The sequence below is a fragment of the Hypomesus transpacificus genome, chromosome 7 (genome assembly GCF_021917145.1).
Source record: "Hypomesus transpacificus isolate Combined female chromosome 7, fHypTra1, whole genome shotgun sequence".
NCBI classification, from domain to species: Eukaryota; Metazoa; Chordata; class Actinopteri; order Osmeriformes; family Osmeridae; genus Hypomesus; species Hypomesus transpacificus.
In genome coordinates, this window is record NC_061066.1 from 4,844,954 (window position 1) to 4,860,478 (window position 15,525).

The 15,525-nt window shown below is 44.0% G+C and overlaps 1 protein-coding gene across 4 annotated transcripts in view; it reads left to right on the top strand.

Moving 5' to 3' along the window:
* The window catches only part of ano6 (anoctamin 6), an 88,850-nt gene that overhangs the window by 60,417 nt on the left and 12,908 nt on the right, over positions 1 to 15,525 (top strand). For all 4 annotated transcript variants that reach the window (XM_047022621.1, XM_047022622.1, XM_047022624.1 and 1 more), the window contains 2 exons: positions 5,570 to 5,647; positions 6,147 to 6,372. In XM_047022621.1, coding sequence (XP_046878577.1) covers positions 5,570 to 5,647; positions 6,147 to 6,372 — 304 coding nt within the window. The remainder of the gene's footprint in view (positions 1 to 5,569; positions 5,648 to 6,146; positions 6,373 to 15,525) is intronic.

Consider the following 15,525-nt stretch of genomic DNA (forward strand, 5'->3'; position numbering starts at 1 on the left):
GCTGCAAAGTTCCATAGTCTTCGGGTCTTTACCAAATGATGGAGTGGAAAAGGGGAAGTGGACGTATGGACCCAAAAGACGGGGGTGGCATGTTTTTGATGGGAGATATATGCCAATAATGACCATCGGGTCATTGGCAGTAGGATGATTGGATGAAGATTGGGCGGATGTATTTGTCATACATATGAATGGTGTTTCTGCCTATGCAAATTAGGACATATTCAATAAGTGTGGCGCCTATTTGGGTGTATTTTGGGCATATTCGATTAGTGTATAGCTCATTTGCATATTAAAATTCATTTTCAAAGAAACCTGTAATACAAAAGAAAATACTTTTCATGGGTAGTTTTACTGTGTAAAGTTTCATTTTGATAGGAGTAAAGGAACAAAAATTGCCCCATTGGGGTGTGATATTGCCTGGCCTTATTGGCACACATCTCGGATTGATGAGAATTAAACATATTTACACAACTAGAATTTCTTAGGACTTTTAGTATGTTGTTCTGGACACCTCATAGAAATGATTTATGCTGAAAAAAATTCTTTCACAATTACTTCTATTTTTGGCTCCAAAATGAGTTACTTTGCCTGGACTACATGGCCACCAACAAAACTCAGCAAAACTTGTTCTTGCTCCGGCTTTAGCTATTGGATATTCGGCAGCGTTGCCACAACGGACTGAATGGCTTGGCTCGCATCTTTCTCCGCCGCCATTACGGAACTACAACACAAACTAGTGCACGGCATCAACGTCATCGTTCTCAGCCACTCCCTCTGTTCGCTGCTTGGCCAGTTAAAAAGTAACCTGCAAAATCTGACTTACCTACTGAATGGCCAGACCGAGTACAGAAGCAAAATCCAAATTGAGCGGAAGTAGGTCTGCAGACCCAGGCTACTACTGTAGCTCAAATGGCTGAACATGTTAATGCTGGTTTTGATAGAAAGGTGCCAGAACACACAGTGCATCACAGTTTGTTGCGTATGAGGCTGCGTAGCCACAGACCCGTCAGGGTACCAATGTTGACCCCAGTCCACTGCTGAAAGTGATTACAATGGGCACGTGAGCATCAGTACTGGACCACAGAGCAATGGAAGAGGTGGCCTGGTCTGATGAATCACGTGTTCTTTTACATCACGTGGATGGTCGGGTGCGCCGCTTACCTGGGCAACACATGGTAATGTTCTGTTTAGAAATCTTGGGTCAAACAAACAAGTACAACAAGGCGGGGGCCTTGGCGGTCCGATACTCGGCTGCAGAAGCTAGCTTTAGGGACGTGGAACGTCACCTCGCTGGTGGGAAAGGAGCCTGAGCTGGTACACGGTGCACGAGGTAGAGAGATTCCGGCTAGATATAGTCGGCCTCGCCTCGACGCACAGCAAAGGCTCCGGAACCAGTCTCCTTGAGAGTTCCACTCTGGAGTTGCCCTTGGTGAGAGGCGTCGAGCCGGGGTGGGAATACTTGTTTCCTCTCGTTTCGGCGCCTGCACATTGGGGTTCACCCCGGTGGACGAGAGGGTAGCCTCCCTCCACCTTCGGGTGGGGGGACGGGTCCTCACTGTTGTTTGTGCTTACGCACCAAACGGCAGCTCAGAGTACCTACCCTTTTTGGAGTCTCTGGGCGGGGTGCTGGAAAGCGCTTCTCCCGGAGATTCCCTCGTCCTCCTGGGGGACTTCAATGCTCATGTGGGCAATGACAGTGAGACCTGGAGGGGCATGATTTGGAGGAATGGCCCCCCGATCTGAACCCGAGGGGTGTTTTGTTGTTGGACTTCTGTGCTAGACACGGCTTGTCCATAAAAAAACCCATGTTCAAGCATAAGGGTGTGCATATGTGCACCTGGCACCAGGACACCCAAGGTCTCAGTTCGATGATCGACTTTGTAGTCGTGTTGTCGGACTTGGGGCCGCATGTCTTGGACACTCGGTTGAGGAGAGGGGCGGAGCTGTCAACTGATCACCACCTGTTGGTGAGTTGGCTTCGATGGTGGGGGAGGCCTCAGGCCTGGCAGGCCCAAACATAATGTGAGGGTCTGCTGGCAGAACCCTCTGTCAGAAGGAGCTTCAACTCCCACCTCCGGGAGAGCTTCGATCATGTCTCGGGGGGGCCGGGGACATTTAGTCCAAACGGGCCATGTTCCGGGCCTCCATTGTTGAAGCGGCCGGAGCTGCGGCCGCAAGGCAGTCGGTGCATGTCGCGGCGGTAACCCTAGAACCCGGTTGTGGACTCCGGAGGTGAGGGATGCCGTCAAGCTGAAGAAGGAGGCCTATCAGACTTTATTGGCTGGTAAGACTGCAGAGGCAGCTGATGTGTACCGGCAGGCCAAGCGGAACGTGGCTTTGGCGGTCGCGGAGGCAAAAACCCGGGCATGGGAAGAGTTCGGCGAGGCCATGGAGAATGACAGATGGCTGAGCGGTGAGGGAGTCGGACTAGTAATTCTAAGGTTGCCGGATCGATTTCCCGCGGTGCCAAATTACGTTGTGTCCTTGGGCAAGGAACTTCACCCTACTTGTCTCGGGGGGGAATGTCCCTGTGATTACTGTAAGTCGCTCTGGATAAGAGCGTCTGCTAAATGACTAAATGTAAATGACTTCCGAACGGCTTCAAAAAGGTTCTGGACCACCATCCGGCGACTCAGGAGGAGGAATCAGTGCTCTGTCAACACTGTATACGGTGGGGATGGTGCGCTGCTGACCTCGACGGGGGACGTCCTGGATCGGTGGAAGGAATACTTTGAAGACCTCCTTAATTCCACCAACACGCTTTCCGACGTGGAGTCTGGGGACATCGGGGGGGCCCTTCTATCTCTGGGGCTGAGGTCACCGAGGTGGTTGAAAAGCTCCGCGGTGGCAGGGCCCCTGGGGTGGATGAGGTCTGCCCGGAATTCCTTAAGGCTCTGGATGTTGTAGGGCTGTCTTGGTTGACACGACTCTGCAACATCGCGTGGACATCGGGGACAGTGCCTCTGGACTGGCAGACCGGGGTGGTGGTTCCCCTCTTTAAAAAGGGGGACCGGAGGGTGTGCTCCAACTTTAGGGTGATCACACTCCTCAGCCTCCCTGGGAAAGTCTATTCAGGGGTCCTGGAGAGGAGGGTCCGTCGGATTGTCGAACCTCGGATTCAGGAGGAGCAATGTGGTTTTCGTCCTGGCCGTGGGACAGTGGACCAGCTCTATACCCTCCGCAGAGTCCTGGAGGGTACATGGGAGTTCGCCCAACCAGTCTACACATGTCTTGTAGATTTGGAAAAGGCGTTCGACCGTGTCCCTCGGGGGCTCATGTGGGGGGTGCTCCGAGAGTAGGGGGTACCAGATTCCCTGATCGGGCTGTCCGGTCCCTGTACGACCTGTGCCAGAGTATGGTCCGCATTGCCGGTAGTAAGTCGAACTCATTTCCGGTGAGGGTTGGACTCCGCCAGGGCTGCCCTTTGTCACCGATTCTGCTCATTACTTAAATGGACGGAATTTCTAGGCGCAGCCAGGGCGTTGAAAGGGTCCGGTTTGGTGACCTCAGGATCGGGTCGCTGCTTTTTGCAGATGATGTGTTCCTGATGGCTTCATCGGGCCGCGACCTTCAGCTCTCACTGAAGCGGTTCGCAACCGAATGTGAAGCGGCTGGGATGCGAATCAGCACCTCCAAATCTGAGGCCATGGTTATCGACCGGAAAAGGGTAGAGTGCCATCTCTGGGTCGGGGAGGAGATCTTTGCCCAAGTGGAGGAGTTCAAGTATCTCGGGGTCTTGTTCACGAGTGAGGGAAGAATGGAGCGCGAGATCCACAGGCGGATCAGTGCGGGGTCCGCAGTGATGCGGGCTCTGCATCGGTCCGTCGTGGTGACGGAGCTGAGTCGAAAGGCGAAGCTCTCTATTTACCAGTCGATCTACGTTCCTACCTTCACCTATGGTCACGAACTATGGGTAGTGACCGAAAGAACAAGATCGCGAATACAAGCAGCCGAAATGAGCTTTCTCCGCAGGATGTCCGGGCTCTCCCTTAGAGATAGGGTGAGAAGCTCGGACATCGGGGGGGGGCTCAGAGTAGAACCGCTGCTCCTCCGCGTCGAGAGGAGCCAGCTGGTGTGGCTCGGGTATCTGATTAGGATGCCTCCTGGACGCCTCCCTGGTGAGGTGTTCTGGGTACGTCCCACTGGGAAGAGGCCCCGGGGAAGACACAGGACACGCTGGAGGGACTATGTCTCTCGGCTGGCCTGGGAATGCCTCGGGGTCCCCCAGGAAGAGTTGGTGGAAGTGGCCGGGGAAAGGGAAATCTGGGCCTCACTGCTTAGGTTTCTGCCCCCGCGACCTGATCCCCGGACAAGCGGTAGATGATGACATTACATGACTGTCTCGATCAAAATTCTGCTTTTAAACACATGATGCAAGGAATCAGATACGCTGTCTAGTAGCATGATCTTGTCAACTAGGCTATACAGCACTTCGTAAATCTTTCCAGTAACATTCGCTAGATTATGGCCACTACACATTTACTGTATGGCTAGCTAGTGACTGCCAACCAGCATTTTAACGTTGAATGTCAATCGTGTGCCGGGTGAACTAGACTAGGTAGACTACTGTAGTATGCAGCTAGCACAGAAGAAAGTTAGAGCTACGTAGCTAGCTAATGTGACGAGACTGAATCTAAAAGTACAAAAAACACACCAGGGACACCGACAAACTCGGCAATCCTGCGCCAGATAGAGCTATATATTTTTTTGTTAACGTCTCTTTAATCGTACAGAGACGTATAAAACAAGACTGGGTTTGTAGACACGTATACACAGAAACACAGTTTCTCCTCCATCTGGAAACTTAGAAAATGTTTACCATGAGCAACGGTTGCTACGTTACAAAAAACAAGAAACCAATCCAATTGGCCAAAGGCCAACGCCAGCGTTTAACGCTCCTCATTTACATAAAGTTGAGAAAAATCTAACTTTCAACGCTCTGCTCCGCTCGCCTTCCCACAATGCCCTACGGGAGCGTCAACGCCTGGTTTCACTGAAAATTAATTGGAAGCCGACGCCCCGCACCGCCCGCTCCGCTGCAGTGTGAACGCACCGTTAGTGCCAGATACCACAGCACACCTTTAGAGGTCTAGGGGTCCATCCATTGATGGGTTAGGGCTGTTATGGCAGCAAATGCGGGATCTCCACTATATTAGTCATAATGTTATGGCTGATGGGTGTATATATAAAATGTTTAATGTTTTATGTTTACTATGTATGCTTTCAGTATATATATATATATATATATATATACAGTATATATAGAGAGAGATTTTATACAGAGACATTTAGCATATAGATAATTTGCTATTTATTCCAGCTCCTGGAAGCATTTCCACTGATTTTGATGATGCTCAAGACCCATGGTCCCAAGACCTGAATAAATGAAGAAAAAACTTTGAATATCTTATATTTACACAAACTGTAACTTTTTTGTGTTACATTGTGTCCAATTGTAAACAGTGTCCCAATACTAATAGTACAAACATTTTGTCAAACAAAATGTATATATGTAATCTTTGAGATAGTAATTGTGCGAAACATTTTCTATGTTTCTCTTATTATTTAGGTGAAGGAGAAAGTTCCTTTTACAGCCTGTGGAAGATGTGTTCGAGTGTCAATAGGAATCGGGACTGTTATGTTCTGGGTAAAAACATCCACGCAACAATTGTTATTTTTTGCTACTGTGAATACATGACCTTTTGGGACCTGTAACTATAGCATGCCACCTGCTTATCCACACCAGCCAATGGCAGGGGCATTTGAAGTTTCTCATACAATACCACCTAATTCATTATGCTAAATAGTAACATTTACGAATCCACAAATGTTACTTAAAATAGACTTTCTCATGCAAACTTGAAGCATCAAAGGCTTTGTTACCTAGTCGGTATGGTCAGATTTATTCAGCCCTATAGTATAACCAACTTGTTCCTATTTTGCCACAAACGTTGGTTAAGTAAGAATAGTGTTTTGCCTGAGGCTTGCTGGATGTGTGGCATCATCAAATGCACAGAATTCTCATTGCTTTTACCATTACTTTATTGTATGTGAAGACACTTGCATATCTTTCTGACTAATGCACATTTTTTGAAACTTTTTTGTTGTTGCTATGTGACATCTACAATTTTTATTTTGCTTTTCAGATCCTGCTGATCCTGGCGTCAGTAGTGGCAATCATAGTCTATCGCCTGGCTGTGTTCTTCTCATTTTCTGCAAGACTCAGGGCAGACCTGAAGGAGCTTGAACCGTTCAAGGAGTATGTGACTCCACAAATGGCCACCTCTGTCACAGCCTCCATCATCAGCTTTGTTGTAATCATGATACTCAACATTGTCTATGAAAGAGTGGCCATCTGGATCACAGACTTTGGTGAGTAACCAAATTAAAAACATGTGAGTTGTTTTATTGTTGTTTTTTATTAACCTATTGTTACTGTTAGTATTTAGGATTCCTCCGACAGCAGGAAACCTATTATAATTGGTTGTATTATTATTATTATTCTCCATAATACAGCCCAATAGCTCACAAAGTCCTTTGTGGAAATGTTCTGTTGGCCCATTGAAACTACAGGCCACTCATTACTCCCCAACCACAAATGGCCCATAGGTGGCGCAATGGGCCACGCCCAAAGTCTGTGATTTTCCTTCCGCCCTTTTAGTCCATTGTGGCCCATAACAGCCAACATCTTCGATTTTTCTGTACAATGAAAATGTGTCCAAAGCTACGAAAATCTTTTCATCAACCGCAGGTTCGATTGACTTGAAATTTAGTTTTTAATTCAGAGTTGAGTAAATTGTTGGATTGTAAGACGAGGCCCCGATCTATCAATATCACTTAGGCCTACATGTAGATCTTCAAGTGTCGCTGCCATTGTTCCATCCACTGTCTTGTACAGAAGCCTATATGTTAGTTTTTTTACAGTTTTCATTGTTTTGCATATTACAAAAGTTAAAGTCTTAAAGAAACCACTCAATATAATAAACAACATGTTAAGGATCACTAAATACTAGTGCTGTCAAACAATTAAAATATTGAATCGCAATTAATCGCATTAATGTCATAGTTAACTCGCGATTAATCGCAATTAATCGCACAATTGTATCTATTCTCCCTTGATTTCTTTTTTTCCAATTATTTTTTCTAATTTGAATGCTCTTATCAACATGGAAAAGTGGATCGGATTGCTTCGTGCCAATGCAGTAGTTTTTTTTTTTTTTACCAACATTGCAATCGCCTGGCTTTATCCTTGTGCAGTTGCGTATCGCAGGCATGCTTAAAGCCCCTTTCCCCCTACTACTTACGTCAATGCGACAGAACTTACAGAAGGTATGATATTGATCTTTGCTGTTCCTATGGCAAAGTGGAGTTCAGAACTCCACGTAGGTTAGAAGGAGTTCTTTCTTTTTGGCATCGGAAAACTTACACAAGTGGTAAATTGCAACGGTGGGCAGGAAGGGTCAAAAAGGAGGACAAAAGGGTGAAAAGACGGACACGAAAAGGCTGGAAAACTGGACTGTCTGGCCAAAATCCGGACGTCTGGTCACCCTAAGTGCAATGTAATCAGTAAAACATAGGATAAGTCAAGAAAGCAGGATCCTGGAATTTGATCATGTGAATATTGTTTGCTTTTTCTTTGCTACACTGCAGTGAAATAACCGGCACTTGACGCTTCTTACCATCCACACCAAACAATCACACCTCTCCTAACGCGTGAAAACGTCTATAATCTTTTAAACTGAAAATCTGGGCGAGAGATTTTCAGGTTTACCAACATTCTGACATGCGTATCTTCTTAAACTATTTTCAGATTTTTATGTATGACATATCATTTGAAAGCTTACTCTGTACTTTCAAATCAGTAAAAAACAGTGGCCGACAACATCCCATTTTGACTGGACCGTGTCACGTATCAGAATCAGAATCAGAATTGTTTTTTATTCGCCATGAAAGTTTGCACAGACTCTAGAGGAGTACAGTGTGGGAACAGGAAAAATAACACCTCAGCACATACACATAAGCACATACATTGTAAAACATTACAGAAACAGAAACGCATGACTTGCAACGGGGGCAGGGTGTGGGGTGTAGAGGTAAGCCAGTGCAAACAAGCAGCATCTGGACCTGCAGCCATAATAGGCGCCGTCCACAGACCCGCCTGCCACACTGGGGGAACGAAGCAGGCGAAGGCGTTGGATGGGGGTTGGTGGGCGTGATTCAATTTTCACGTCTACTCATTTTCTTTTTCCAACAAGTCTCAGAGTCGGTCCAACTTCCTTTGCAGAGCCCCGAGCTTCTCCGTGTTGTTATGCATAGTGTGGTTAAAAGCCACAGTCTGAGCTGCAACAGCTCTGCCCAGCGCATAAATCATGTCGGGCAGCCTTAGGGGGCTTCATCAATTTTCCGATAAACCATGGCAGCGCCCCATCCAATCAGCAGAAAGCCTGTAATCATGGTTCCGAATAAGAAGATATCTTCAATGTCCTCTACGGAAAGGGTCGCTAGGCACACGACACGACACATCTCCCACGCGTCCATCGAGTAGCCAGCTGCAAACGTCCCGGCAGGACAGTCAGGTTCCCCTGAACCCAAGCTTTTCGTCGAGAAGATGGTGTCAATTGCGTTGAGAGAGGAGAGAGTCGGAGAGAGTCTCTCACTATATGACAAGACTAGACAATACGAAAGAAGCCAAGCAGGGAAGGTTAGGGGGAGGAGAGAGAGAAAATGCGACCCCCCTTCGTCAAGAGCAAATGTCTGTTAAATCAAATCCAATAATACCTTGTTTTAGTAAATTAGTCATGCGGTTCAAAAGTTACGTGCAAAAATACACCTCCAACTTTGACCCATTGGTGGCGCTAGAGTGCTCAAGTGGTAGACATGAAACTTGGTGACAAGGATCAGGAGAGTGTCCCCAATGAGTGTGCCAAATGTCATAACATGGGCTGTCATTGACTCCCATGGTTAAATAATACAAATGAAATTAACAAAAACAATAGGTGCTGCCGCAGCTTCGCTGCTTGGCCCCTAAAAATAATAATAAAACTAACAAAACATTGCTGCTTGGCCCCTAAATATATATGTGAGATAACAATAGAGTGTCTTGCTGAAAGCAAGCACACCTAATAACTTTAAATCAATTATGTAGATTATGGCTTTGATATGCCAGATGCTACTTGATATTTTGAAAGTAATCTAACTTTGTAACGATAAAGTTTGACAGAAAGTAGGCTCTTGTATTGAGACAACCAGTTGAGTAGTAAAAAAATCTATTTCATCCATAGAGAAAACCCCCCTGAAAGAATCTGATTCAAACTATTGTGCCAGCATTGTCAGTCAGCACTGTGTTGTGGATAATTTTGTATGTTCCCTTGTATAGTGAAATAAATCCAAGTCTCAAATTGAAGATAATCCTAAATCCGGATAAGTAAAAAATAAACTAAATCCAAAGGTTGAAAATTATTCTAAGTGTTGACCAGTCAAAAATCAGGCTAAGTCCAAACGCTGAAAATTATTCAAAGTCCCAACAAGTGAAAAATAAACTAAGTCCAAAACAGACGCACTGGAACTCAGAGGCTGATGCAAAGGTTTATTCCAACACAGGGTAAAAAAGGTATCCAACTGAGTAAGCTCCCAAGAGCAGACTGCCCGTTTCTCTCCGGACAGTCCCTTATATACTGTATTTTCTTCCTATTATTTGTGTCATTTTTTGCTATTGGTACAGTACAGTTGGTCACAGATACATTATGCACCCTTACATTATTGGTCCCTTGTCCTGGGGTTTCAGATTACAGGTGTTTTCCTAATACAATGACAATTCTCCCAATTTACGACTAGTGGCACTGGCCCTATGACAATTCTCCTAATTTACAGCTAATGGTACTGTCCCTGAACTCTGCAGTTACAGATATGAGTGTGTGGGCGCAGGGTCTCAAACGTGCCACATGATTTATAATTGAGTATTAATAATAATCAGTCAACAGCTTAACATATGGTTTCCAGTAATATAGAATATACAAAAATATGGATAGAAGTTTCATTTTAAATCAGATAAACCATTAATCATAACCTATCTTCATCATTACAACAATGTGAAATCAAATTCTACGTCAATTGCACATCTTCTGGATGAAATCAGAATAAATCTTATTTACAGGATACTTTATAGTATATCTTTAAGTAAATATCTGTGAATATTGTTATGTAAATGAATTCATGCATTTACTGATAATTAGGCATGGGCCGGTTACCGGTTTCAAGGTATACCGGTTTCAATACCTCTCAAATTTTCCGTTATACCGTTGCTGCGGTAGGAGCTGGTTTTTAAAATAGGAATCCCTCAGATTTTACGTAGTGGAGAAAGTAACAACAACAAGTTAAGGGAGTTAGCGTGTTTTGCACTGGTGAAATGAACTTTGAACAGTACTGCCTGCTATCGACTGAGGCAGATAACACAGCTAATTAACTAGCTAGCATCAGCTAGTTTCACGTTGGCCTTAAGTTACACCAGAGCCATAGAAATATATGTTACTGGGGAAGAGCAGATTAGCCTACAACAGGTCTCTCAAATCTCAGGCATTTGCTGTGAGACACACATTTCAACCATTTCTCATGCTGAGAAGCACAGATTTGATAGTTGTCTTGAGTTATAAAGAGTTAAAAACCAGACAATAAGAAACATGGTATGTTAATCTCATGCCAAACATTTGATGAAACTTGAGAGCCCTGCTACTACATTTTTGCGATTTAGTACAAACATTTGAGCCTACATTTAGCTGAGTTCATGTATATACTTTTATTTAAAGGTCCCATGACATGCTGTTTTTGGATGCTTTTAGGCCTTAGTGGCCCCTAATACTGTATCTGAAGTCTCTTTCCCGAAATTCAGCCTTGGTGCAGAATTACAACCAATACGAACAGTCCCACAATGAGCTTTCCTCAGGAAATGCCGTTTCTGTGTATGTAGCTTTAAATGCTGAGGAAGGGAGAGGCGGGGCAAGGTCGAGGGGGGAGGTGTGCTGGCCTGTGTAGAGACATCAAGGTAAAATTAGTACTAAATTAGTACAATGTATTACTTTGTATATATTCCAGGTGCAAGAAGATAGAAGCTAAGCATGTTTAGGCCGAATCCCAATACACTGTCTTACCCCTACCCCTAGCCCATAGTTTACCCCTAGCCCTTATGTCTCAAAACTGAGGGGTAAGGGCTACATAGCCCTATGAAATGAGACGCCACTTGGTTACGGTTAGGTATAGTGATGTCCCCAAAGCAAGTAGTGTTATGCACTGATATCAAACCAAATTTGCTTGAAATTCGCTGCTAATGGAGTTTAATTAGAACTGTAGACATGCATGGAGTCCATTCAAGGCTAAACAGAGAAATGCGGGACTGTTGTGCAAATCAGCAATGTAACGTTAGCGCAGCAAACTAGCGATTTTTTTAAACGTTTCAATTGAGAACATGGTTTCAAATACACATGTACAGAAATGTGTAGAGCCACAAAACAAGACTGTCGCCATTTTTTTTATCAATCATTTAACATGGACAATCCCAACACAACTTCCTATTGGGGTTGGTAAATTGCCAATTTACCTGGGACATAGACAATTACCAAATCGGTCTATCAGCGGGCACGGAGGGGTATAAGGAGAAGAAGCTACGAACTGACGACGGAACTCGGCGGGGACAACAGAGACGGTGGCTGACGATACAAAGACACTGCGGGAACAACGTGGCGATGGCAGATAAAACGAATAGACTACGACGGAGACTGTAGCCGACGGACGAACGCGCTGCCACGGATGGAAGCAGATGGAATTGGCCAGTGGTTGGACGATCGGGCCTGGGATAGGACAACGCGACGGTGCTGGGGGTCGAATGGACCAGGAAAGGACGGCCGCACACGAGAAAGAAAGAACAACCACATGGCAGAAAACGACCCGACAAGACGTTCACTGTGGACATTAATTCTGAGCCAAAGACTGCTGTTTTTTATATATAATTATCCTCAATGGTTTAAATGTAAAATTAAAACATAGTAGCTTTTTAAAATCTCTCCTTTTGTAGTACTTCTTTGTCCTGGGCATTCTGAAACTTAAGGAGGAGCCATACGGCTGACATAAACACACATTTTAAATGCTTGAACTTCTTTTACACACAAGCTCAACCAAGACCAAAACTATCGATTTTTACGGACCAATTTACCTATTATTTCACACTGTATGTCGGAACAGATAACATCATGTTCAAACCAAAAATATTGGCTAAAGTCAAAGTCAACAGCTGTTTATATTGTGAATTGAAACACAAATATATCACCTGTATTTTATTCCATTGCTACTGAGAAACAGCTGAAGTAACTGATGCAAATACTGTAAATTACAGCTGATTCCCAACTAGGAAGCACTCAGGTGTTGAAGTTCTTTCAATTGCATTACCATATGGTATAGACAGTAAAGAGGACCTCTTTGGGCTGATCTTGTGTGGAAAAAGAACAACATAGATATACAGTAATATACACGAAGAAAGTAAGGGTGAGGTAGACAAGTACCAGGACAAGGGAGAGGAGTGGAACAAGGGAGAGGAGTTAGAATGTGTGGTGGCGCTCAGAGAAGGGCCAGAGCTAGGGTAATACTGTAAATGGCAGCGATATTGCATATTTCTTGCAGTAATGTCCTGTTGCAAATCAAATCAAATTTATTTGTATAGCCCTTTTTACACGCAAGCATGTCACAGAGGGCTTCACATGCGCCCATAGAACTGCCCCTCAACCAACCTAAACCCTCAAGGAAGACAAGGAAAAACTCCCAATGGGAGAGAAAATTTAAGAAACCTTGGGAGGAGCAATTCAGAGAGGGATCCCCTCCTCCAGAGACGGTTGGTAGGAGAGAGGAGCAGAACACAAGCTAAACATAGTCATACAGTGTCAATGGGTTTTGAAACACCAAAACCCATTGTTCGCCTTTATAGACGTTGGATGGGACCGGGAAACTCGCAAATAAAGACTTAAGTGCAGCAATTATGTTTCTGTCCTTTTTTTCAATACAGTAACCATACATTCTATAACGCTTCTCTGAGATGGGTAATTCTTTTTTGTTCTGAATATCTGCAGCAAAAGAAACAAAATGCATGCATTTACTAAACCCAACAAAACAGTAGAGAGGCTTCAAAAAGAAACTGCATTGCAAACACAAACTATTATCTACATACTGTGAGAACTGACACATATACGTAAAATAATGCAGTTTCTGTAATTCCATCTGATGTTGGTGTTTTTTATGACATTGTGCAATGAATGATTAAATGTTACATTGTTCAACTGTTGTCAACTGTTGTCAACAAATGTTCCTATTGAAAGAGAACGTGTGTTAGTGTTTTGGTAGACATGGTGTAATTTTTTGTGTATTTTAGTGTGACAATTAATGTTTGAGGTTATTTTACATTGTGTGATTTTGAGCATGAAATTAACTGTTTTGCCAATTGTGTGTCGTAGGTGTGTTGGCGCGTTAAGAGTTTAGGAAACTTGATAGAAGTAGGCTATTGAAAAAAGTGTCATAGCGATTGTAAAAAAAAAAAAAACTGGTGACTTTCAGACAAATTTTATTGTAATACATTTGAAATATATACCCATTTGTGTTTAATATCTATATGCTAACTGTTTATGTAAGTTCAATTGTGTTCAGCAAGAAGCATGAGCAACCACGAACGCATACGGCTGAAAGTCACCAGTTAACACGGTCACTCCTTAAAGGGGAGATTGATTGCAAAACCGATTTTACCTTGTCATAGTTGAAAATTACAGTTTGGTGTGTAAAATAGACATACAGTGAACCTCAAAGTCCATTGAAACCTTTTTCCTATAAAAATTTAACAATTTTGAAACTGCAACATGCAAACGCTACCTTTTGAAACAGTGCAAGTTGTGACGTCACAACTGCAGCATTACCTTTGTCACGCCCCAACATTTACCTACAGACCAGCCCTCTGGTCAGACACTAGTTTAGCTGCGTGCTGCTCTGTGTACTTCCACGCGAACAACAAAGGAGAACATTTGAATGTTTTTAAAGCATATTGAAAATGGACCATCATAAATCCAGTGTTCCAGGCTGTACAGGGAATGCTGATACTTTTTATAATCTTCCCAAGGAACCAGACACTCCACAGGCATAGCTGATGTTTATCTATGGGAAAATCCCTATAAAGTACGACACTAAATTATTACTTTGCTCAGACCATTTCACCAAAGACAGTTTTGAATGAAAACCTTGGACAATTTAAAGAAGGATTTGCTGAAAAGAGGTGCTGTTCCGACCGTATGCTCATCACAAACGCAAGCTGTAAGTATAATTTTGTCGCTAACAGTAGCCTATTAGCAATGCTAACGTCTCCTGTATCTAGCATATAGAATGCTAAATACGTTTCAAAACACATCAACATAGAGTACCGTACTTAGCAAATGACTCTAGCAAGACTAGCTGTAGTTGGCATTAGAAGGGAAGCTTCCAAAAAAATAGCCAGAAAATGAATAGCCTGTTGCTAACACCTGTCTAGTTTATCTATTTGAAAGAACTGGAGAAAGGCAGGTGCAAGACACAGGATACGTTAGCATTGCTTATAACTGTTGTGATGAACATGAGGTCGGAACGTATAGGGTTCCATTTGTGCCAAAAAAGTTGATGCTTTTGTACAAGGGATCTTGGCGATTTTTTTAAAATCATTTTTCACGTGACCTGCATATACTCTGTACTGGTAGCTAGAGGAAACAAACTATTCGTTCATTTCCCGACTCGGGTCTTTCTACGAGTCTTTGGATCATTTTTCACGTGACCTGCATAGGTTCTGTGCTGGTAGCTAGAGTTCATTTCCCAACTCAGTCTTTCTACAAGTCTTTGGAAAAAATGTTTACGTGACCTGCATAGGCTCTGTACTGGTAGCTAGAGGAAACATTACATTACATTTACATTTAGTCATTTAGCAGACGCTCTTATCCAGAGCGACTTACAGTAAGTACAGGGACATTCCCCCCAAGGCAAGTAGGGTGAAGTGCCTTGCTCAAGGACACAACGTCATTTGGCACGGCGGGGAATCGATCCAGCAACCTTCTGATTACTAGCCCGACTCCCTCACCGCTCAGCCATCTGACTCCCTGAAACAAACGATTTGTTCATTTACCGACTCGGTCTTTACAAGGTGGGGCGTGAGAGCTTGAGAAATGGTTGAAATGCATGTGTCACACGGCGAAACCGTGAGGGTTGGCAGCTCTGAAATCTACAATTCACAATGCATGTTTGTCCAGATCTTTGTCTGGTTATTTTTCAGAAAGATATCTAGGTAACTGAAGCTGAGTTGAATCATTATATAGTTTGGTTGCTAAGCTGTAATGAATCAGTCGATGATGCAACAGCAGTCTTACAGAAACAGAGTCTCAGAATAGAACAAAAAAAGGCCTTCGTTGAGAAAGTGGTCGTGACAGAGATCAGAGAGAGTTCTGCCCACACCAAGTTCTGTCTCCCTGTCCTCGGGAGACA